The sequence below is a fragment of the Cheilinus undulatus genome, linkage group 7 (assembly GCF_018320785.1).
Source record: "Cheilinus undulatus linkage group 7, ASM1832078v1, whole genome shotgun sequence".
NCBI lineage: Eukaryota > Metazoa > Chordata > Actinopteri > Labriformes > Labridae > Cheilinus > Cheilinus undulatus.
In genome coordinates, this window is record NC_054871.1 from 41,760,450 (window position 1) to 41,783,583 (window position 23,134).

The 23,134-nt window shown below is 37.8% G+C and overlaps 1 protein-coding gene across 1 annotated transcript in view; it reads left to right on the forward strand.

Annotated features, from left to right (window-relative positions):
• LOC121512402 (gamma-aminobutyric acid receptor subunit gamma-3) overlaps positions 1 to 9,803 on the forward strand; it is a 135,591-nt gene extending 125,788 nt beyond the window's left edge. Inside the window, exons 9-10 of the mRNA XM_041791659.1 lie at positions 911 to 1,110; positions 9,368 to 9,803. Of these exons, the coding sequence (XP_041647593.1) occupies positions 911 to 1,110; positions 9,368 to 9,646 (479 nt within the window). The 3' untranslated portion in view covers positions 9,647 to 9,803. The remainder of the gene's footprint in view (positions 1 to 910; positions 1,111 to 9,367) is intronic.
• The last annotated feature ends 13,331 nt before the right edge of the window (positions 9,804 to 23,134 follow it).

Genomic DNA, 23,134 nt, shown 5'->3' on the forward strand with positions numbered 1-23,134 from the left:
TGTTTCCACTAAATAATAAATCTAAAAGTCTGTGTCATAAACACATGTTTTGACTTGGTTGGAATCATAAAGTAAGACACTGATTAAAATTGCGTCACAATTTTCAATATGACCCTTAAACTATTGTTTTGAAATGCAAAATAATTGAATTTTAATATTGTGATGAATAGTGTTTTGCTATCATAAAATTCACTATTGTGCTGGCAGGTTTGGCTCAGTTGGTAGAGCAGGCACCCATATCTAGAGGCTGTGGTACTGAATGTGCAGGCTGAAGATTCAAGCCCTGATCCTGGCGCTGTTGGTGCAAAAAATGAAATAATAATAGAAAAATAACCTTTAAAAGATTTGCAGTTAAAGGAAAAAATAGAATTTGACAGACCTTTTTTTGTATCACATTTTATTGTTTTCTTTTAAAGTTTCTTTTCTCTTTCATGAAGATTGAAAATAGTGGTCTGGTCTTCATAAATCAATACTAATGGATGGATATGTTTGGTGACAATAATCAGAGTACTTAACATCAGCTTGTTCTGGTGCAGCTGTTAGCCAACAAGGACGGCACTTAGAATAGACGGGGTAAGGACAGGGACAGCTGGTGATGCAAATGGAGAATCCTCTAAAGACCAGACTGTCTCATTTCTGACCAGTCTGACTCTAGGCAGCCTAAAAAAGGCTGAATCTATCAAGCCTGTCCTTTGAAGGACACTCCCCACTAAAGGGAGACACCTCTTTTTTTGAGTAAACTCAATCTTATCCAGTCAGAAGACTTGAAAAATAACTTTTTCTTACTTGTCTTTACCATAGAGCTAAGAATTAGAAATAAGTTAGAACTAATCAGAAAGCTGCCGTGGGTATTTCCATTCTCACACAGAGCAGACCACGTGTCGACTTTGTCCTTTCTTTTTCCTCTCAGGTATAACGACAGTGCTGACCATGACCACACTCAGCAGCGTGGCACGGACGTCTCTACCCAGAGTGTCTTATGTCACCGCCATGGACCTTTTCGTCACCGTCTGCTTCCTGTTTGTCTTCGCTGCTCTGATGGAGTACGCAACGTTAAATTACTACTCCTACAGCGCCAGGAGACCCAGCTGCATGCACTCCAAAAGATCGGTGAGTCTTGAAGAACTACGTATTACCGCAGCAATATTTATAATAAACTCATTAGTGATATTGTTGATGGAACCGGTTCAAGGTTGTGCCCTTGTATATGGAATAAGTTTTCCTTTGTGGAGCTTTTGTTTAGTAATCAGAAGACAGAGAAAACCTCCCGGGGTTGATGATGTGATTCTGTCCTTTATAAGCTTCTCTGATAAGATGGCTACTATTTTAAGAGACACTACATCAGTCTGAACAAGCCTCCCAGACAGACAGGCCTTTCTAGACCGTCAACAACTAAAAGTAGGCCTTTCAGACACTCACTTTATGTTTTGTGCTATAAAATGTAGCTTTTTTCTGTAATGATAAAAGCTGTTCTTAATGTGGCTTGCCACCCCAACATGACCTCCTGCCACTCTAAATAAAAGGCACAGAATACAGTATTTCTTTAAGGCACATACATAATCCAATAGTTTTATTGCAACAAAGTGCGAGCGTCAGATATACACTTCCTGATCAGTGTGTTCTCTGCACACAAGGTGAAGTTTTCCTCTTTGATACAATCACGCTGACTGACACAGATCCTTGTCTTTGAAGCTGCGCCTGGATATGATTTTTGTCTGAGCCTCTTAATGGAAATGAGTCAAGACTGTTTCCTTTTCTAATCCCACATCCTTTCGGCTTATTTTAGAGATATTTCTTTGATACATTAATGATACCGAGATGGTTTTATTCATCTACCAGTTAGGGTTTTTATAGGCACATGCAAGCTGCTCTAAATGTGCAGAAATAAATTGCTATGGATGAGGTGGGCGACTAGCGGCCCTCCTTCTCACTCACTGTGACTTGTGAGTCAATTTCATAATCAATAAATCATAAAAATGAAGAAACCATGACAAAAGCTGCCATGAAAAATGTAAAACTGAGTTGCCAATATGACACCATAACAAAAGGCAAACGCAGTTACACCCATGAACAATAGAAATATTTATATAATAATCTTTGATTACTGGGTTGTACTTTGTAAGACTTTAGCATGTGTAGCGTTAAAGGTCACATATTTGACCCTTTTAAGAGAAGTTTTTATTGGTCTCAGAGGTCCCCAAAACATGCCTGTGAAGTTTGTTGCTGAAAATCACTCCAGTATTGGATTTTTGCATGTCTAAAAACCCCTCAGTTTCAGCCCTGTTCAGAACGAGTTCTTTCTGGGTGGCTTTTAATGTTGATTATCTGTCTGACTCCGCCCCTGACTCCGCCCCTCTCAAGGAATGGATGTGGCCTAATGGATGTGGAGAGGAGGGCAGAACTTTCTTCCAAGCAGGGAGGGCCAACTGGACCTGGGGGCAGGGCTAACTCCCCACATGACATCATGAGGGGACAATCTGTGACCTTTAACGTTTCCATAGTATCTTACAGTGGTCGTAATTCTGTGTGTAGGTCGTTGAAGTCATCATTACTTTTTTTTTTATATATTTTGGTTAAATAGGCTAAGAGGGTACATGCATCTGTTCTTTATGTTAGATTACAGATAATTATATGGTATCACTCAGAACAAGAAGGTTCCTGGACCTTTCTGTGTGGAGTTTGCATGTTGTCCTTGTGCATGTGTGTGTTCACTCCATGTACTCTGGCTTCCTCCCACATACCAAAGACACACTCATTACATTAAGTGGTGACTCTAAAGTTTGTGTGTGTGAGTGTGAGCATGCCTGGTTGTTTCTATATGTCAGCCCTGTGATTGATTGGAGAACATTCAAGGTATGTCAGTATGTTTCATCAGTATATTTAAAAGTAATCAAGGTAAGTGTGCATTAATATGAGTGTTTGACTTTTATATTCACCAGAAACAGAATTTTATTGCCAAGAACATTTTCACATTCAAGGAACTTGACGTAGTGTTTGGTGCAAAACAACTAACCGAGAGGAACAATAAAAGTATTAAGAGGCAAATAAAAATATAAAATATGAAGGGGTTAGACTTAAAGAAAAGACTTAATTTCTTCATTGATAAAACCCTAAAAAAAAATGGCTCTTCACAGGGTTTTTCTTACCAAAAGACCATTGTATAAACTGTTTATTAACTGCTTTATCATGATTTTACTTAATATTTACAAATCTAATTTTGACAACCTCAGAGCAGCCGAACCCCCCCATCTAATGACTACAACTACATAAAAAAAACTGCCAAAATGAAAACAGTCCTTATTAGACAAATACATCCATTTACAAAACAGTCATTTGCACATCCCTGATGCAGTGTTGATTTCATTTACATTTTATTTTATTTATTTATTATTGTTCATTATATGTTATCTATTATGTATTATTTTGTCTTATTAATTTATTTTTTCTTTTTTAAATATTTAATTTATTTATTTCCATTTATTCCAACTATAAATTTCCATTTACAAAGCACTGTAGTTTGCTCTTCCCTAATGCAGTGTTAATTTAATTTACAATTTCTTATTTTATATATTTATATATTTATTATTTTATTTATTTATTCTCTGTTATCCTTTAATTATTATTTTATTATGTTGTTGTTTTATTTATCAATTTTTTTCTTTTATGTATTTTTTTATTATTGTTTTGTTTTTTTTTCATTATATATTTTATTTAAGTATTTATTTCCATATATTCCAACTGTACATTCCCATTCACAAAACACTAAAACCTCTGTTTAAAAAGATCTCATAGAATCTTTATGATGACTTCGGTGAATTATTATTGGTTTAAGTTTGTAGCAGAGGGTGAATATCATTGCTGGAGGATCTAGTTTGATTTCTGAAGAGAGAGAGAGGAGCACATTGCTGCCTTAATAAACTTCCTGTGGATAGTCCTGGGTTAAAGTTGATGTTTTAAATAAAAATTACTAAAAAAATACCAAAATGTTGGTATACCATGCAACACTGCTGTAGATCCTGCAGCAGCAACAGGTGAAAGAAGAGGAGAGGTGTGTGACAGCGGAGGTACATCATGAGTCTGAAGAGAGTGAAGCAGGAGATAATGAGCATCAAGTAGCTAGCCTGGGCAATCAGTGAATGAGTTTGGTCTGGAGAGTATTATGATTAAATAAACATAATTAGACCGGGGGTTCCCTTCATTAAAAAAAAACTGAGATTAAATCTGTAGCTCTTCTGTGATCAAGAGTGAAGGGATGATTGAGCACTCTAACCACACCGGGAAAGTAATCCATAAAATGTTTCAAAGTCCTGAATTCAGAATTTAGCCTGATTATTTCATCATACCCCTTCAAGTGTGGTCCTGAAAAACTTTCGTTTCAAGGGCTATGTAGCCCTTGGTCCTTAGCCCTAGCCCTCGATTCAGAAGAGAATTGGGACCCCCTTCACCTGACGTCAGCGCACAAAACCAAGGGGAAGGGCTGAGATAAGGGCTAAGGGGTAGAAATGGGATTGACCCTTATAACTTTTTTCAAATGCAATACTCATCTATAATCTGTGGGGTTATAAATGCCATGAAAGGAAAATAATGATGCTAATGTATTAAAAGTGCATAAAATGAGCTTGATGAACTATGAAATGTGCAAAAGAAATGGCAAATAAATGCCTGGGGTATTTTATGCCTAAAAACTTAACGAAGACCAGAATAATTGAAAACATGTCATACATTTGGAAACAAAAAAAAAATATATATATATTTAATCTGAAATGGTTGTTAAAAAATTACTCTGAAGCCTTAAACTCACGTTGGATATGTAAGACAAGTTCTAACTTTTATGGTTTGTATTCATCAGGCTTATGCATCTGTAATTCATTTATCTAATACAAATGAATATATAATGTTTCTTTGGATCCATTTATTTTATATATGTCCAATATTTTCTCATGCTTTATTCTTCTCTGCATATGCATTTCATATTTCATATAGTTTCTTGAGTGTCTCATCAAAAGAAAAACTGCAGAGTAAAAAGCCTGAAGGGATTTTTACCGCCTTTACACGTGAAAATGGGACTATTAATAATAAAGAGGAGTGCTCAGACTGTGAAAAGTGATATATATGTTCTCTCAAGGCCCTAAAGAAGCTTCTTTGGGTCTAAGGGTTATCTTGACATCTTCAGTTTTAATAAAAATCTGTCTTACATGCAGGAGGAAGAGATTTGATGGGTGGCTGTATTTACTGTGCAGGGATAACTAAGCGGTTGTATGATGGTACTATCCTGTTGTCCCAGTTTTCATTTGAATAAAACAGAGTAATGAAGTATTGGCAGGGCTGAATAGTTTGGCCTCTGTTTCATCGATTTCCACAGTTAATTGTTCCAAAAAATTCAATGCTAAAAACATGTTTTTCAGCTTAAGTGTACATAAAAACCCAGTGGTGGCCCATTTAAACAGTTTGGCCAGGGGTGGTTTTAGTGATTTGGAGGCACCAGGCAAACATTAATGGGAGGCCCCCCTGCCTTGTTTTGCTTAAACACCACTACTCTCAACTCCTGTGATGATCGACATATGATTTTCAAATAACAGTGTGCAGTACAGTGGCAGTCCAGTTTTATTAAGTGTAAGAGTAATATCAACTGCAATATAGATCATTTTTTCCTGCATCATTATTGTTGATATAACTGGTCATAAGTCCTGTCCTTGATTTTGATTGGTGATTATAATGGAGGTAGAAGTGACATTAATAAGCATAGCGTTGTTTCAAAACTTTTTCTGTCTTTCCCTGAGCACTGTGAGCGCAGTTTATGTTCACACTGGAGATGCTGCAAAGTTTTGTACTGAAGTGGATGTAAAAGCTGCATCTATGGACACAGACCTTCATATCTGAATCTTATAAGGACAAGCAGAAACCTTTACAAAGCGTGGTGACGATTTCTTCAGCAAGCTTGGGAACACAGTGTAATCTAGTCTGTCATCTGTGGCTCTGTCCTCGTGTTGTGTAGTCGTTTTCTCTTCTGATGTGTTTGAATTGTGTTTTAATTTGGTCTTTTCTTTGTTGTGTAGTTAAAATGTAATTGAAAAAAACAATCTGGCTACCAAAGAACGGAGTGATAATTATTATGAAAGAAAATGCCAATTATGCCTTGTAGCTCAGGGGTTTTGGAGGAATAAGGAATTGACAGCTTGTTATTGATTGTCCCCACAGATCCACTGTAATTATACAGCACCAGTCAGAGTTGCAGACTTTTATTTATTGCCAAAAATAGCACAACCATGAGCTGTGCAAAAACAAAACCACCTACCATATCTCTATGGCTGCAGATGCTAAACAGGACCGAGGTAATGGTGAACCAACTATGGATGTTTTATACAAAGATGGGGTTGGTGAAAGCCAGTGAAAGACAGGAGTTACAATAAAGCTGCTTTTATGAGAGAACAACCAAAGCTATCAGGCTATTCTTCTCTGTCAGTGACACTGCTCAGCTTCAAATGTCCACCTTTAAGGGTTCAATTTAAACAAATGTAATGCTCTTGTGACATGGTAATACTTACACTGCTCAAAAAATAAAAGGATCACAATGTAATTCTAAGAAAAACACACTTCCGGGATATCAACCTGTCCAGTTAGGAAGTAATGTTGATTGTGAATCAGTTTCACCTGCTGTTGTGCAAATGGGACAGACAACACGTGGAAAGGAGAGGCAATTAGCAAGACAACCTCTTTAAAGGAATGGTTTTGCAGGTGGTGGCCACAGAACATCCCCCTCTCCTCATCCTTTCTGGCAGCTGTTTGGTTACTATTGCATTTTTTCCAGTGCCCTCACCACTAGTAGCACGAGGCGGTATCTGCAACCCACAGAAGTTGCTCAGGTAGTGCAGCTCATCCAGGACGGCACATCTATGCATGCCGTGGCAAGGTTTGCTGTGTCTCCCAGCACACTGTCAAGAGCATGGAGGAGATACCAGGAGACAGGCCAGTACACCAGGAGACGTGGAGGGGGCCGTGGGAGGGCAACAACCCAGCAGCAGGAACAGGTGGAGACCTGCCAGAGACCTACAAAATGACGTCCAGCAGGCCACTAATGTGCATGTTTCTGCTCAAACTGTCAGAAACAGACTCCATGAGGGTGGTATGAGGGCCTCACGTCCACAAGCGGAACCTGTGCTCACGGCCCAGCACCATGCAGCCAGATCGTGCTCTTCACAGATGAGAGCAGGTTCACACTGAGCACATGTGACAGACATGAGAGAGTGTGGAGACACCTTGGAGAACGTTCTGATGCTTGCAACATCCTCCAGCATGACCGGTTTGGCGGTGGTTCAGTGATGGTCTGGGGAGGCATATCCTTAGAAGGCTGCGCAGACCTCCATGTGCTAGCCAGAGGTACCCTGACTGCCATTAGGTACTGGGATGAGGGCCTCAGACCCATTGTCAGACCATATGTTGATGCAGTGGGCCCGGGTTCCTTCTGATGCATGACAATGTCAGCCTCATGTGGCTAGAGTGTGACAGCAGTACCTGCATGACGAAGGTACTGATGCTACACTACTGCGCCTCTTTTTGAGCTGTCTTGAGGAATTTCACAGAAGTCAGCCTGTGATCTGATTTTTTCCACTTTTATTTTGAGTATGATTCTGAATCCAGTCCTCCATGGGTTAATGATTTTGGTTTTCACTGATCGTGAATTGTTATTTTGTTCTCAACGCATTCCACTTTGTAATGATTGAAGGTTTTGAACTGGAATATTTCATTCATCAAGATCTGGGATGTGTTATTTCAGTGTTCCCTTTATCTCTTTGAGCAGTGTATTTTACAGTCATCATCATTTATTGTATACAGCACTAAAATCAGCAGGCCAGGGATTTAAATTGTGGAGATGTTGGTAGGTGTAGGTTTGCATTATCAACAATCAGTCTATAATCAATCAAATAGGTATTTCACCAATTCACAAAGTAATCCCAAAACACTTGAAAAAAAGAGGATTAGAACAGGTCTAGATTGGCTCCAGCACACTCTTACAGACATTTAGGTGCAATTATGGCAGAAGAGATTAGCGTGGATGCTGCTAAAGTGCCAGTTTTATCAGAACTTGACATTTCTTCATTTGAAGAAGAACAAAGAACAGCACTGAATTGTTTTCTTTTCAAAAATGACAAAAGTCGAGTACTGACATGTCTACAGCCACCATGGTTCGCGTTGTGCAGTTCTCTATGGATTTACTCCTTGGTAGCGGCTACGTCACGTGTTTTGTTGCTCTGATTGGCCCGCAAAGATGTGACAGATTCATCCAATCACTCTCAGAATTTTTTTTCAAAGGCTCCGCCCTTTCCCAAACGCTGTCTATCAGTGGTTTACCAGATGGATGTGTGAAACACATCCATCTGGCATGCCAGGTTACCACGGGGGAACATCAAACAACTTCAGTAACGCTTTATTTTTTGGGCCCGTATTACCTAGCAATTTCATAGTAAGTGGTAATCACGTAGAAGGTAGTTATCAGTAATAGTTTGGCATACTACCAAGTTATAACTTGGTATTATCAAGTAAGTATTAGCCATTTAACAATGTACTAATTATTAAGTATTTCCTTGTAATATTCTTGCAATTGTCTGGATAATGAGATGGCATTTTACCCTAACCCTAACCCTTTTGTGATATTGTTGTAATTCTCTGGTATTTAGGAGTTATTTTGCCCTCACCCTAATCCTAACCCTAATCCTTGTTATATTGTGGTTATTCTCTGGTAATTAGGTGGTATTTTACCATGTAATGTCTAAGAAGTAAGATGATAGTTTTCTATATAAGTCACTTAATAATTCACTGAAACTTCTTTATTTTGGCCCATGAAAAGTGAGTCCATCCTAAATAATTTTAAAGTGTTTTTAGGTTTAGGATTAAGGGGTAGGGTTAGAGTTAAGGGTTAGGGTATAAAGTATCATCTAATCACCAGAGAAGTGCCACTGTATTACAAGGAATTACTTGATTATAAATACACTGTTACCAGGTAAATACCTCCTTAATATTACCATATTTCCAAGTTATAACTTGGTAAAATACCAACTTATTACAAAGTAATCATTTTATTCTTGAGGAAATAACTAGATAACTATGACTTATTTCTATAAAATGACTAGGTAATTAGGGACCATTAAAATAAACTGTTACTACAACTTCCTAGAAGACAGCAGTCAGAGTTGATGTTAGCCTGGGAGTAAATACAAATTTAAATTGTTGGGAATCAGAACAAAAAATTTTATAGACATTTGACTATATTAACAAAAAGTTTCAAACAGAAATTAAACTTTTAGAAGCCACTGAATTATAAGCCTGTTTTCTTGTGCCTCTTTGTTCATGTCTCTTCTTTGTCTTGCAGAACTATTCAGTCTTGGATGTGAGACCTCCACACACCACCATCGCGTTAAATAACTCCCTGTACTGGCAGGACTTTGAAGACGCTTGTGTCTACGAGTGTTTGGACGGAAAGGACTGCCAGAGTTTCTTCTGCTGTTTCGAGGAGTGTAAAGGAGGAGGGTGGAGGAAAGGACGAGTCCACATAGATTTACTTGAACTGGACACGTACTCACGTGTCTTTTTTCCCACCTCGTTCTTACTGTTTAACATCGTATACTGGGTGGGCTATCTCTACCTTTAGCACTCTGCAGGAACAGTTCAACTAAGGAAACATAAATATGAAGGTAACACCAAATAAACTGAAGCAGTTACCTGAAGACAAACGGAGAGGACAGGCCCGTGGCGAGAAGAGATTTCTGCCTTGGAGACTTCAGGTATGAGAATACAACACAGTACTGACTCCCTTTAACATGCCGAGCACAGAGGAGGATGGACTATGTGTTGATTTGGAGACAAAGAGGGAAATGTGCTTTCTACTGCTCCCTGAAACTTCTCAATCAGGAGGAGGACTTAGGACTTGTGTTGTAGGAGAGTACGGCTCGTTTTTATCCAGCCATCAGTCAAATCCAGTTGATGAAATCCAAGGACATTCAAACCATTCATAGTGCCTTCCTCTGGAGGGGTAGATACTATCTGCTACAATAATCAGGGAATAATGATTTATACAAGAAAAAAGAAGAGCCTGGCTTTGACTGATTATGGCTGTTCTCATTCAGAGCTTTGAGGTACATTTATAAAACAGCCATTTGTTGTACCAACGACATGAAAAATCATTGGGTTTTTATCTCTTCTCACTGACTTTCAGCCATTAGGCAGGATTTATTCGTCCTGCTCGCTGCACTATTAGCAGCTTCTGTATGCGGTAATAAATACATTTGTTCCTGGAGAAGAGATGGTGTGAATTAACCTTACAGCAGAAATAATAACATGTGCTTTACTGTCATGATTGTTTTAGGTTTAGGTTGTGCTTGTGTTCATACAGATGCACATTCATATCCAGGCATAGCTCTCTTATTCATCCATGAGACTAGGAAATTAAATATTAAAGAGAAAGTCCCTTTATTAACTGCTGTGGAGTCAATCCTGCACAGACAATTTAAAGAATAATCTTCCTTTGAGGGAATGATAATCAGATTTTTCTCACTTTTTGGTAAAAATAACTATCTGCTTTCTTTTAGGAGTCAGATTGATACCACTCTCATGTAGAATGAGCCCACAGTTACCCTGAGGTTAGCCTAGCTAAGCATGGAGACTTGATGATTGATTTATAAAACCAATAAAAGGGGGTGAATACTTTTTATCAGCACTGTAGCACATTTCTGGTCATCTCAACACTCAAAGAGCTTCTTCCACCACAAGTCACACTCACCCACTCACAGCCATTAACACACTGGTGGTAGAGACTGCTGTGTAAAGGGGCCACCAATGTTACTTAATCCCATTCATATTTGGACAAACTTCGGGGTCAAGTGTCTTGCTCAAGGAGACATTGGCACAGCTGGGGATTGAACCCTGGCTCCCTGGTTGAAAGATGTTTAACTCTACCACGAATGCGGCATTTCAGCTTACTTAGGAAGTCGGACATCGGAACTGGGAATGACGTCACGTTCATCTGAAAAAACTGATTTCCCAGTTATTTGTGTTCCTTTTGTCACAACCACGATGAGTTGGAAAAACAATGCATGCCGTTCTTGCGCTAGCAACTCATTGTTTTTAGTAACATTGACCAGTTGCTAGCCTTTTAAACAACTGATTGTGCAGTCTTTAATGCATTATTAGACTTTTGCTACACACTACAGGCAACCACAGGGTACTGCTGTGTCTGCAATTTCTAAAAATGCACTGAGAAACAGCAAAAGGTTCTGAAAACAGGTCAACATCAAAGTTTTACAGCACTTACACCACTTCTGGATTTAGGTCTAACCTGAGGGCCCAACAGGGTCACCTTTTTAACCAGAAACTGTCAACCCCATTTCACCAGTAATAAAATATGAAAAAAAAAAAAAAAAAAAGCACTGATGATAAATGATTTTGATGTTTAAAAAGTTTAAAGGATCAGTTTAAAGGCTCACAGTCTGAGAAAAGTACATTTATTAGTTCAAAAAGATTTTTTTAAAAGTTTTTTTTAAGGCAAATATATTAGAAAGAAAGTCAAAATCATGAGTTTCAAAATATGAAATAAAATTTTTAATCATGAAATTAAAGTCAAAATATCATTCAAAATTTTAAATTATTAGTCTAAAAGGTCAAACTATGGGATTATGAAATCAAAGTTTGGAGTTGAAAATATCAGATTAAATACAAAATAATTGGGTAAAAAAGTGAAAAATAAAAAAATCTTAAAGCTCAAAATATTACATGAGAAGTCAAAATTATGAGTTGAAATGCTCAAAGTATGAAATTAAAAGTCAAAATCCTAAGTTTGAGTCCTAATTGTTTGACCAAAAATTGAAAATGTGAAATTAAAACAAATTTATTTATTTTCCCACATTCCTGGCTTCTTATCTTTTACTCCTTACTTTTTCAGATTTTTTCACTTAACAAGGATATCTTAAATCATCAAGGATATGTTCACATTTTTATACTTGAGGAAATCTGCAGACCTCATACTGATGGGCCAATTACAACAGAAATATCATCTTGTGGGCCGGATTTTGCCCCCGGGCCTTGAGTTTGACACCCCTGCTGTAGGGTGAAAATAAATCTATATTTCGGTTTGGTGTATGATAGAGCACTGTGTTATGAACCTGCAGGTCAAATTTCAGAAATAAACCATCTATAAGTTTATAAAATTAAGCTTCAAAATCACGAAAAATGAGGCAGTAAAATCTGCTGGACGTGTCTGTTGAATGAGATGAAGCCACGCCCACTCAGGAGAAATACAATCCTCTCCTACACAGGCACAATTTTTCCAACTCTGAGTCTAGCTTTAATAGTGAATAAAGAGAAAAAGACATGGAGATGAACTAACAGCAATTCTGATATTTGCTAATGAATCTTCTGTCCATAAAGAACTTTAATTGTCATCATAATTAATATCTGTGTTGCTTTTATTGAATGAAAATTCAATATAAAGTTGGCAATGAAACACTTTTGATTGTCTATTAAAAATATCTGTAATACTGCATCAGATCACATGTCCACTTGTCGTTCTCAGTTATACAAATATCCCCTGTGAAATGCTCAAACCTTTCTTTTTGCTCCATAATTTATGTAAAGTTCAACTGTTGGCTGAACCTCCTGTTTCCAAGTCTTCATGCTAAGCATCAGTCTTCTTGCTTCATACTGTATCTACTGCCAGGGTGCAGACATGTCTGTGGTATCAATCTTTTAGTTTCACCATCAGCAGAAACCGAATAACCTTTTAGCCTAAAATGTGGAGCTCTGCTGTGATAACAGCGGACTGATAGCTTGTATTTTAGAGGACGGTACCAGAAGTTTGGAGAATCACAACTCTGTATTTCAATGTAATTATCAACAGTGAACAAAACACAGCAGTTTGTTATCTCTACAAACTGCTTTGTCACAGATTGGGACCATCTGGGATGAAACACCCAGGGAACAAAGGCAGCCATGGGTGTAATTCAAATTTGATTTCTCAAAATGCAACACACATTCATACCATGTATTCTGTGCTGCACAGCAGCCGGAGCTCATAACACAAAGTCGATGAAGTTGCAAGGAGAGAACTGGATTTCTTACTTTCTTTCAATTGTGTGAGCTGAATGCACAGATGAAACGCTGTCATTTGTACATTTCTGCAGGCACAAATATGATAATCAGACTTGTTAGTGTACTTTGTCTTGGTTTGACTCTCGTTTAAAGGCAATAGACAGTTTAACATGTTAAGGGAGTTGTAAATTAACCCTGATAGACTTAAAGTTTTAATATGAACTCTTTGTGTCTTAATTTGAATTCCCTGTGTTTAGATTTGGCATTAGCAACCGTTGAATTGCCTTAGCGTAGCCGGCCCAGAGCTGAGTTCATCACCAGAAACACGTATTTACCTCCGATTATAACCTCAGCGTGGTGAAAAGTCAGCTCAGTGAAGGCTACTTCTTTGCCTCGGGCAGTAAGAGGAACTTTTTATATCCCTTTTGCAAGCAGTTTTCTTTTTTTTTATGACATTTGTTATGTACTGTATGTGCCAAATATTTCACGTATGTGCCCGGTCCTTCATGTTTTCTGACAAGTTGAACAGCCCTAAACTGGTTACACCTACTGTATATGTTTTGATACTGCACACACAGTAAAGTATGGACAAAAATGTGTTTGAATGTTGCTTTTGACCTGTGGAGTATTTGCAGTTGCTGCTGATGGTGCTGCATTCACATTGTGGCCATGAGTGTGCATAATTCAAGCTCAAAACACTTTATACACACACACACACACACACACATATATATATGATTTTAGTTTTATTTTACTTTTGTTTTGAATTTCAGTTCAGTTTAAACTGTTGGTTTGTTAGTTTTTTTTTTTTTCAGACTGGATACTCACAGGGTCGGAGAAAGTCGTAGAAACATCTTTTTAAAATCACATTCAAACAGGATACTCTTAACCTTTCATTTTATTGAGCTGAATTTCAGAATACAACTCAAGACCTAGAATGAACCATTATGTTACGTCTTCTTCAATCATGTCACACCATTTTACTCTCCAGGCTTGGGTGTACATGTTTGTTAGTCTGCTGCTGTCAAACACTAAAACTATGGAGATTTTGTTATTAATTTTATTTTGGTTAGATTTGTGTGTACAAAATTAAGTTTTAGTTTGCTTTCTTTTTCTGTATAGCTTAGTTTTTTCAGTTAACTAAAATAATTTTTACATTTCAGTTTAAAACATTAGATCAAGGGTGTCAAACTAAAGGCCCAGGGGCCAAATCTGGCCCGTGGTACAGTTATAGCTGGCCTGCAAGACCATATCATATTTTAACCATAACTGGCCCAGCAGTATGAAGTCTGTAGATTTCCGCCTGTATAAAAATGTAAACTAAACTTGATGATTTAAAATATCCTGAAGTCACTGAAGTCCATTTTGTCACTTGTGGTGTGAATGGTGATGAGTGAGTGGGTGATGAGTGAGTGGGTTGTTTAGATAGGGAAAAGGTTCATGTCCTTTATTACATCCTGTGTTGCAGAGACACTATTTTCATCGGGGACAGTTTAATGCAATTGAGAGTTGGCTTTTTGTTGTGCATTTATAATGTCATCATCCTTTTCTGTATTCACCCAATAAATGGAAAATCAATAAAAATATTTGAAAAAAAAAAATCCTGAAGTCAGAAAAATGTGAGTGTAGGAAAAAAAATTCTTTTTCATTTCAGATTTTCCATTTTGCATCTCAAACTTATGATCCTGACTTTTTATCTCATGTTTAGACCTTTTCAATTCAGAATTTTGACTTTGTATCCCCTATTTTGACCTTTAAGATTTGCAATTTAAAATTTCAACTCATATTTTGACCTTTAAAAGTCATGATTTCAATTTTTATCTCATAATTTAATCTTAAACATAATTGGGACTTTCTGTTTTATGTATTTTCCATTTAAAATATTATTTTGACTTTTTATCTCAGATTTTGAGCCGTTAAACTTTTCATTTTGACTTTTTTTAAATCGCAAAATCATTTATCATTAGTGCTAAGATTTTTTTTCCAATAATCGATTACTGGTAAAAAGTTAGGTTGACAGTTTATGGATAAATGTTGACCCTGTTAGGCCCTCAGGATAGACCTAAATTCAGAATCCGGCCCCTGCTGGGATTTTTTGACACAACTGCACTGGATGATTGAAATCCAAAGACACATTAATTCTTGTTTTTATGGAAATGGGAATACCAAATATTGGCATTATAGCTATGATGATGAGGACAACTAACCTTGCAAGGGAGATGGGTTTGCCAGTCTGTCACCAGCCTCCCAGAGCTGCAGTTTTGATGCGAACTGCCTCCCACCCTCATAGATCTTTAGCTTGAGGATGCTCCAAAGGTTCTCAACAGCGTTGAGGTCAGGGGAGGATGGGGGCCACACCATGAGTTTCTCTCCTTTTATGCCCATAGCAGCCAATGACACAGAGCTATTCTTTGCAGCATGAGATGGAGCATTGTCATGCATGAAGAAAATTTTGCTACAGAAGGCACGGTTCTTCTTTTTGTACCATGGAAGAAAGTGGTCTGTCAGAAACTCTATATACTTTGCCGAGGTCATTTTCACACCTCCAGGGACCCTAAAAGGGCCTACCAGCTCTCTCCTCATGATTCCGGCCCAAAACATGACTCCACCACCTCCTTGCTGATGTCACAGCCTTGATGGGACATGGTGGCCATCCACCAACCATCCACTACTCCTCCATCTGGACCATCCAGGGTTGCACAGCACTCATCAGTCAACAAGACTGTTTGAAAATGAGTCTTCATGTATTTCTGGGCCCACTGCAACTGTTTCTGCTTGTGAGCATTGGTTAGGGGTGGCTGAATAGTAGGTTTATACATGACTGCAAACCTCTGGAGGATCCTAAGCCTTGAGGTTGGTGGGACTCCAGAGGGACCAGCAGCTTCAAATACCTGTTTGCTGCTTTGTAATGGCATTTTAGCAGCTGCTCTCTTAAGCTAATTTGTCTGGCAGAAATCTTCCTCATTATGCCTTTATCTGCACGAACCAATCTGTGCTCTGAATCAGCCACAAATTTCTTCACAGTATGATGAGCACGCTCAAGTTTTCTTGAAATATCTAATGTTTTCATACCTTGTCCAAGGCATTGCACTATTTGATGTTTTCGGCAGCAGAGAGATCCTTTTTCTTTCCCATATTGCTAAAACCTGTGGTCTGCTTAATAATGTGGAATGTCTTTCTTAAGTAGTTTTCCTTTAATTGGGCTCACCTGGCAAAATAATTATCACAGGTGTCTGAGATTGATTTCAGGGATCCAGGGAGCCCTGAGACACAATACCATCCATGAGTTTCATTGAAAAACAAAAAATGTTTGTTTATGACACTAAAATCCAATTAGCATAATAATTTGGGACACTGTGTAGTGTAGGCCTTAGATCAGATATAGGCCTAAACTCTGATGTAAGCTAACCAGTGAGTGCGAGCAGACCAGGCATCATCATCAGCCAGATCTTATGTACTTTCACTGCTTACAAACACACAAACAACTGCACCTTCATACCAGCAAGGATTTCATCTTGATTCTTTTCCATATTTTATGTTTTTTGCTGCAACTGTAGCACATTCCAGGACGGCTTAATGTGGAGAATAAAAATATCGACCCATTAGCACTGCGTATTTGGCCACAATGTGAATGCAAATCTGTTGTTTGATATGGCATTGATAATCCTTGTGTTTTTGAGGTGTTGAGGCGCTCATTACTCTGTGGATGCTGATGTTTCTGTGCTCTGACGCCCTTCTAGAGACAGATGAAGGGCGCTGCAATAAGGTCATCTGAGTGGTGCTAAACTTTACAATAACTCTTGCATTTCCATAATAGGATGAAAAGTGGCTCGAGCCAACGTTACACAGCTAAAAGAGAGTAGAGTCCTGTGACAGGCTGTTCTTCATGGACCCATCTTTAAGTTTGTACTCTACTAGTATAAACTTACAACAGCGCCTTGACTGTTAAAATCACAGTATGTGCGACTTTACTCCTTCTTGTACTGTCAGTGTTATCCTGACAGTATTGAAAACACGAGCACAACAGACACTGGAGGTTCTCACAGCATTTCACTGTAAGAAGACTTGAATGTACAAGGTCAAGAGTTATTGTGAAAATACAACCCGGTCTCACAGCAGTTCCTGGAAGAGTCCCTTTTAAACTTAATGCATCTATACTGCATTTATATTTTAACCTTTAGAAAGTAAGGGGATGTTTTACGTAGAACCAGACAGCCCACAGGGTTTGAGGTCAATTGTTCTTAATAGATGAAAATGCTTTTTTTTTTTTTTGCTGAAGACAAGAGTTCAGTTACTGTTTGAGATCTCTGTCCTGATGTTAAGCATTCAACTGTACAGGAAAATGTGATTTTTCTAGACCAAACTGGGGAGTTGTGGCATTTTAATGAAATATGAGCAGAATAGTGAATTTTTTTAGGGATGCACGACAATTATTGGTACCGATAAATTCTAGGCAAATACTGCATATATTTCAAATATTTTAATTATCCCGATAATAAAATATTAACCGATAAAATCCACAAATAACAAAGGCTTTTGTTTTCTTTCTCACAAGACTGCACATTCCAAAACAGTAGGTGGCGCCACTGTACATGATCCGCTGTTAAGCACCAGAGAAGAAGGAGAAGAAGCAGCCGCAGTGCTAAAGGGCTAACAACACGATGGAGTTATTCAGTATTTATGGGGAGGATAACAAGACAGTGTTTGCAGAATTTGCCCTGCAAAGATCCCAAAGAGTGGAAAGTAGTCCTCAGGTTTTAACACATCTGATCTTATAAGTCATCCTACCGATGTTAAAATGAAGCAGCAGTAGCCGTTAGCCTCAGCCGCAGGCATTAGGACCAAGCCAAACACTAATACCAGTCAGAGTGCTGATTCAGCAGGCTGCAGAAAGATTGCAATAGCCAAAAGGCAACACTAATAATAACAAAATCAGTCTGTCTGTCTCCTGTTCCCTACCTGCTGTTTGACGTGGTTTCATTCAGTCTGATCCACATTAGGAACAGAAGTTTAGCCACAGACCACAGTGGACTCAAAATTTTTAACCTATCTCTGATGTGACTTATTTCAGTGCATATTTTTAATCTTTCTGTTAAACATCAGCTCTCTTTTATCTTATAATAAACCAGAACACCAAACATCTCCCTTTGTTAAGCATGACAGCCTGTTATCATTTGGTTTTGTCTGATTTGACATAAGTCAGCTGAATTCTTGTTTAGTTTATTGAAATGTCAAATTTGAGCACTTGCCAAGATACTTTAATTCATTTCAATCCACTTTGCCAAGAACCATGGCTACACCAATATTTGACTACCAGTGACTCTCAGAAAACTACTTCCTGTTTCATGGGGAACAAAAAATTGCTATGTTTTGTTTTGTTTTTTTCTTACCTTCCTTCAATATTTGCACCTTCCTTGCATTATGCAACTGCTGTTACCTTTTTGGAAGTGTATTAGGTTTGTGGAATCATTATGTTAAAAACTGTTGATTTGTGTATGCTGTTATGTTGTTTGCAGGTGTAACACTGCAAAACACTGCATCAGACAGAGTGGAAAGTTATGACAGCCTTAATGTTCTACCCCCTGCACCAGCCAGACTTAGCTCTGTTTTGGTTACACTGGGGTGCAGCTTTTACACCTAGGATGGAGCATGAGCCGAAGTCTAAAGAGTCAGACTTATCTGACGTGAAATGAAACTTAAGAGACACAAATTTATCTGATATACTTGGAACTTTACTCGGACAGTCTGCTTAAAAAAAAAAAAAAAAAGCTTGTTTCAATAAACAGAATTATATCCCCTCAGTATGAGATGCATCAGGTAAAAACTCAGAGCTGTCTTCATCCTGCAGGTGCTGATTTTCTCAGTGTGCACCTACGTATTAAAAAATTTCTCTCTTTTCTAATACGCTTTGTTATAATCATTTATTTCAAGAAAACATATACTATTGAGTGAATGAATAGGTGGGTTGCTAATTTGATTGAAAAGATGACCGATCCATGTTACACTCAAACGTTACACTGTAAAGATGAGCCTAGACGTTGGCCATAGTTCCATCAGGCATAGTAGATAAGAATGACTGTATTTATTCCCGGGTGGTGCACTCGGCCCTTTACTCATTAAGGGGTTAATAAACCTAGCACTAAGTAAGGAAATTTGTGTTTGGTAGATTATTTTTTTGATGTATCAATGCTTCCTGGCAATAAACCTTATACCGTGCCACATTTGTAAGGATCATGCATTTGCGGGATGAGCAGCAGAGCTGAGTATGTGAGTTGGGCCCATGAAAAATTTGCCAAATCTTCTCTGCAAATGCCAAAGAGCTTATTCTGCCATTCACTCTAACGATTTATTTATTTAACAAACAGGAGCTTCAGTAGCGTGTGGAAGAAGCAGACACATCCACAACAACCTGGCACCTCCTCCTGGAGGTAGTCTCTGATCAACCCCGCTCTGTGGGGACGATTGTTGTCATCTCGACTGCTACTGGTTGAGGAGTTGGTACCAGGGATCACTCCAAATAAGCAGACACCTGCTGACCACTGGAGCAGTGCCCATGCTCACAGGTATTTACAACCAAGTGTCAATCAGACACCTGGTTGTCAGTACCTCAGGGTACCAGAACCTCAAAGTTTCTTCCCTGATTCCTGCAGTCCAAAATCTGAAAGTTCCTCAGAAGGTTTCTAGTTCTTTTATAAGTTTTCTGACCTGGTAGTGGTACCAATACTCTGGCTTTGGTAGCCAATCCCAGATGTCATTAGAGGAAAACTGTTATTGTGGTATGGTGAAATAATTCAAAATTATGGCATTGAGAAAATAATTATCTGGGGAAGTTTTTATCCATTAATACAAATCTAGTGTTTATTCCATTTTTGTGACTATTTCACAAACTGCCTTGAGACTGGGTAACAACAAAAGCTCCATCTGGTTATTTTGAATTAATAGCTTTCACATTTCTGTTTCATTTTACTAAAATAATTTGAAAATCTTCACATCAGACCTTCAGCCTGAACGTCTAACATTTTTTTATGTGCTTTAATAAAATGTGTGGATTTGAGTCACTCCAGTGACGGTGTTACCTTTGATTTGTTGGATTAACATGAAACAAAAATCTCCTGATCCTTTTTGTTTCCAGATTTCAGATTCAGACAAATTGACTTTCAAACATGATTTTCAGTTTTAAGTCTTCAGTGTTCTCAGCCAGACATTTAAAGTTGACAGAACTCTTACTCAGCCCTCTCTGTTTCATTTTGCATCCTGTTTTTCCAACTGGATTGTCCATGTTTTCCAGAAATTCCTCTCCAGACTCTGTGAGAGCAAAGGGGGTAAACACAGGGAGGGATTCAGGCTGGGATTTGATCCCAGGCCAGTATGGACATGTGTGCTGCACCAGTCTGAACCAGTGAACGAGATCTGGGCAATGAATCATCTGTGCCGAGGATCAGCAGGATTATGCAGATGGGCATGTGGGGGAACCGACATTTAGACATGAAACTTATCTGCCTGTCACTGAGTTGCTGTAAATCCCTCCAACAAAACTGTTTTTGTGATTTTGACATTTGGTACGGAAGCCCTGAGAGGTTCGTGACAAAAACACATTTACTGCTCCCTTATGAAAATCTGATCTAAATTGCTTTTTTTTCCCCTCACTGTGTTTGTGGACTGGAGTATGTTTAGGGATTTAGAAATAGACTTTTAATTCCTCCGTTACTGTAGGATAGAGGACTGTATTCAAGCAGACCTACCCACTGACCAAAGATCCCTACCCAAGGCTGCCCAAGGAGGGGTAAAGAGGAGAGCTTTCTGTGTTAGGGGGCCAGTAGGTTCAGCAAAATCATGATCCATCATAAAGTTAATCTGTGATAATTCTTTTTAATTTTTAACCCCTTTCCTAAAAAACAGAATTACCTTTTATTGGTAATGTTAACAATGTAGACGAGCACACTGAACCAAACAACAAGGATAGTAATGTCAGACTTCATAGCTAAGCCGTAATGTGCACAAACGTTAAAAACCTCAAAAATGAAGTTACAAAAATTAGAAATAATGGATTAAAATTGGCAAAAAACAAGGCAAAAAAGTGGTGAAAAGATGTTTAAAGAGGCACACATGGTGGAAAATGGTGAAATATATTTTAAAAGTGGCAAAAGAATGTTTGAAATTGGCAAAAATCAGTCAAACAATCAAAATTGGGCGATCTGTTTTTTAAAGTTAAAAAAACGGCTTAAAAGTGATTTAGTTGTAAAAAGTGGCTGAAAAGGGTGGAAAATGGTGAAAACAGTTCGAAATGGAAAATTCTTTTACAGCAGCAAAATGAGCAAATAGTGGCAAAAATGGGTTGATGAGGCAAAAATAGTTGAATAAATAAATAAATAAAAATGGCAAAAAATTGTGAAGACAAAGCAGTAAGAAGTGGTTAAAGCAGTGATACTCAACTCGTGGCTCTTCTATGTCTTAATTTGAACTATTATTTCCCCAGAAAACCATAAAAAAGGGAAACTTTGACCTCAGAAATTATCCATTGCAAGTCAAATTAACCAGTTAGCAGTCCTATACAGTTAGCTTTAATCATCAACCAATTATTTTTGTCTGTATATTTCCATTGCACTTATTTGTAATTTTTTGCCCCTTTTTTCATTTTTTTTTCACTTTTGCAACTTCTTTTTGCCATTTTTTGCCCATTTTTGCCTCTTTTATCCAGCTTTTTTGAATTTTTCCCTTTTTTTCATTTTTGCTACTTTTCACTACTTATATTGTGGCTCTTGCAAAGGTAATTTTCAACAATTTGGCTCTTTGGTTAAGCAGGGTTGAGTAGCACTGGGTTAAAGGGAGCAAAATTAAGTTGAAAATATAATTCAGTTCAAAAATTGGCCAGATAAGGTAGTTCAAAAGGTCAAATTAGGATAAAATTTGAAGAGGGGTTAAAGAGGGGCAGTAAAATGGGTTAGAAAAATGCAAAAAAAAATGGGTGGAAAATGGTGAAAAGCAGTTTAAAAGGAAAAAAAATGTTCAACTGTTGTAAAATGGGCAAATAGTGGCAAAAATACGTTAAAGAGGCAAAAATGGGCAAAAAAAATTTAAAATGGCAAAAAACATTGTGAAAACGGACAAATAAGGAAGTAAGAAGGGGTAAAAAAAAGAGTTAAAATGACTTTCAGTTCCAAAAAATGGTGAGATAAAGTGTTAAAAAGTAGTTAAATTCTAAGAGTAGTAAAAAAAGGGGCAATAAAATGGGTTACAAAAATGCAAAAGTGGGTGAAAAAGTGGTGAACAGATGTTTAAAGTAGCAAAAATGCAGGAAAAGGAAAACTGGGGCTGAAAGTAGCAAAAAAGTTTCCAAAATTGACAAAGTTAAAAAAAAAAAAAAGGGGGGGGGGGGGTTAAAGAGTGATAAAGTAGTATAAAGTCGTAAAAAAAAAGTGACAAAAAGGCAGAAAATGGTGAAAAGTGGTTAAAAAAATAAAAAAAATGTAAATGTTCCAAAGATGGCCAGATAAGTAGTAAGACAGGGTTGAAAAGTGGAAAAATTAGTTAAAAGTGGGGGAAATGGGCTAGGAGTGGAAATAAAAGAATGTAAACAGTGGTGAAAAGTGGTTAAAAATGGCATAAACAAACATCAAAGACCAATGGGAGCTTGACATAGCTTCAAAATGAGGGATCTGATAGCCGAGATGCTAGTTCCAATGCTACTGATCCAACACACATGCACACATATATCTTTAATAAATCATGACTGGGGAGGGCCCATCCTCTGGGGTTTTCAGGGGCCGAGCCTGTGGGCAGGCCTCTAACATCACTGGAAATAGCACTCACACTTTCCACCATAACCATTATGATTGTCTTATCTCACCTAATATGATGACTTTATTTTTATAGCACTTTTAAAAACAAGGGTTTACAAAGTGCTCTGACATGTGCAGAAACAAACTGAAGAACATAAGCTCATCACAATAAATTTGTTATCTTGCCTCAGGTTCAGTAGCAATTAAATCTGCATTTGAGGACCAGACAATGGAGACTCTAACCAGCCTAAAAATACCCCTGACATTTTTTCTGTTTA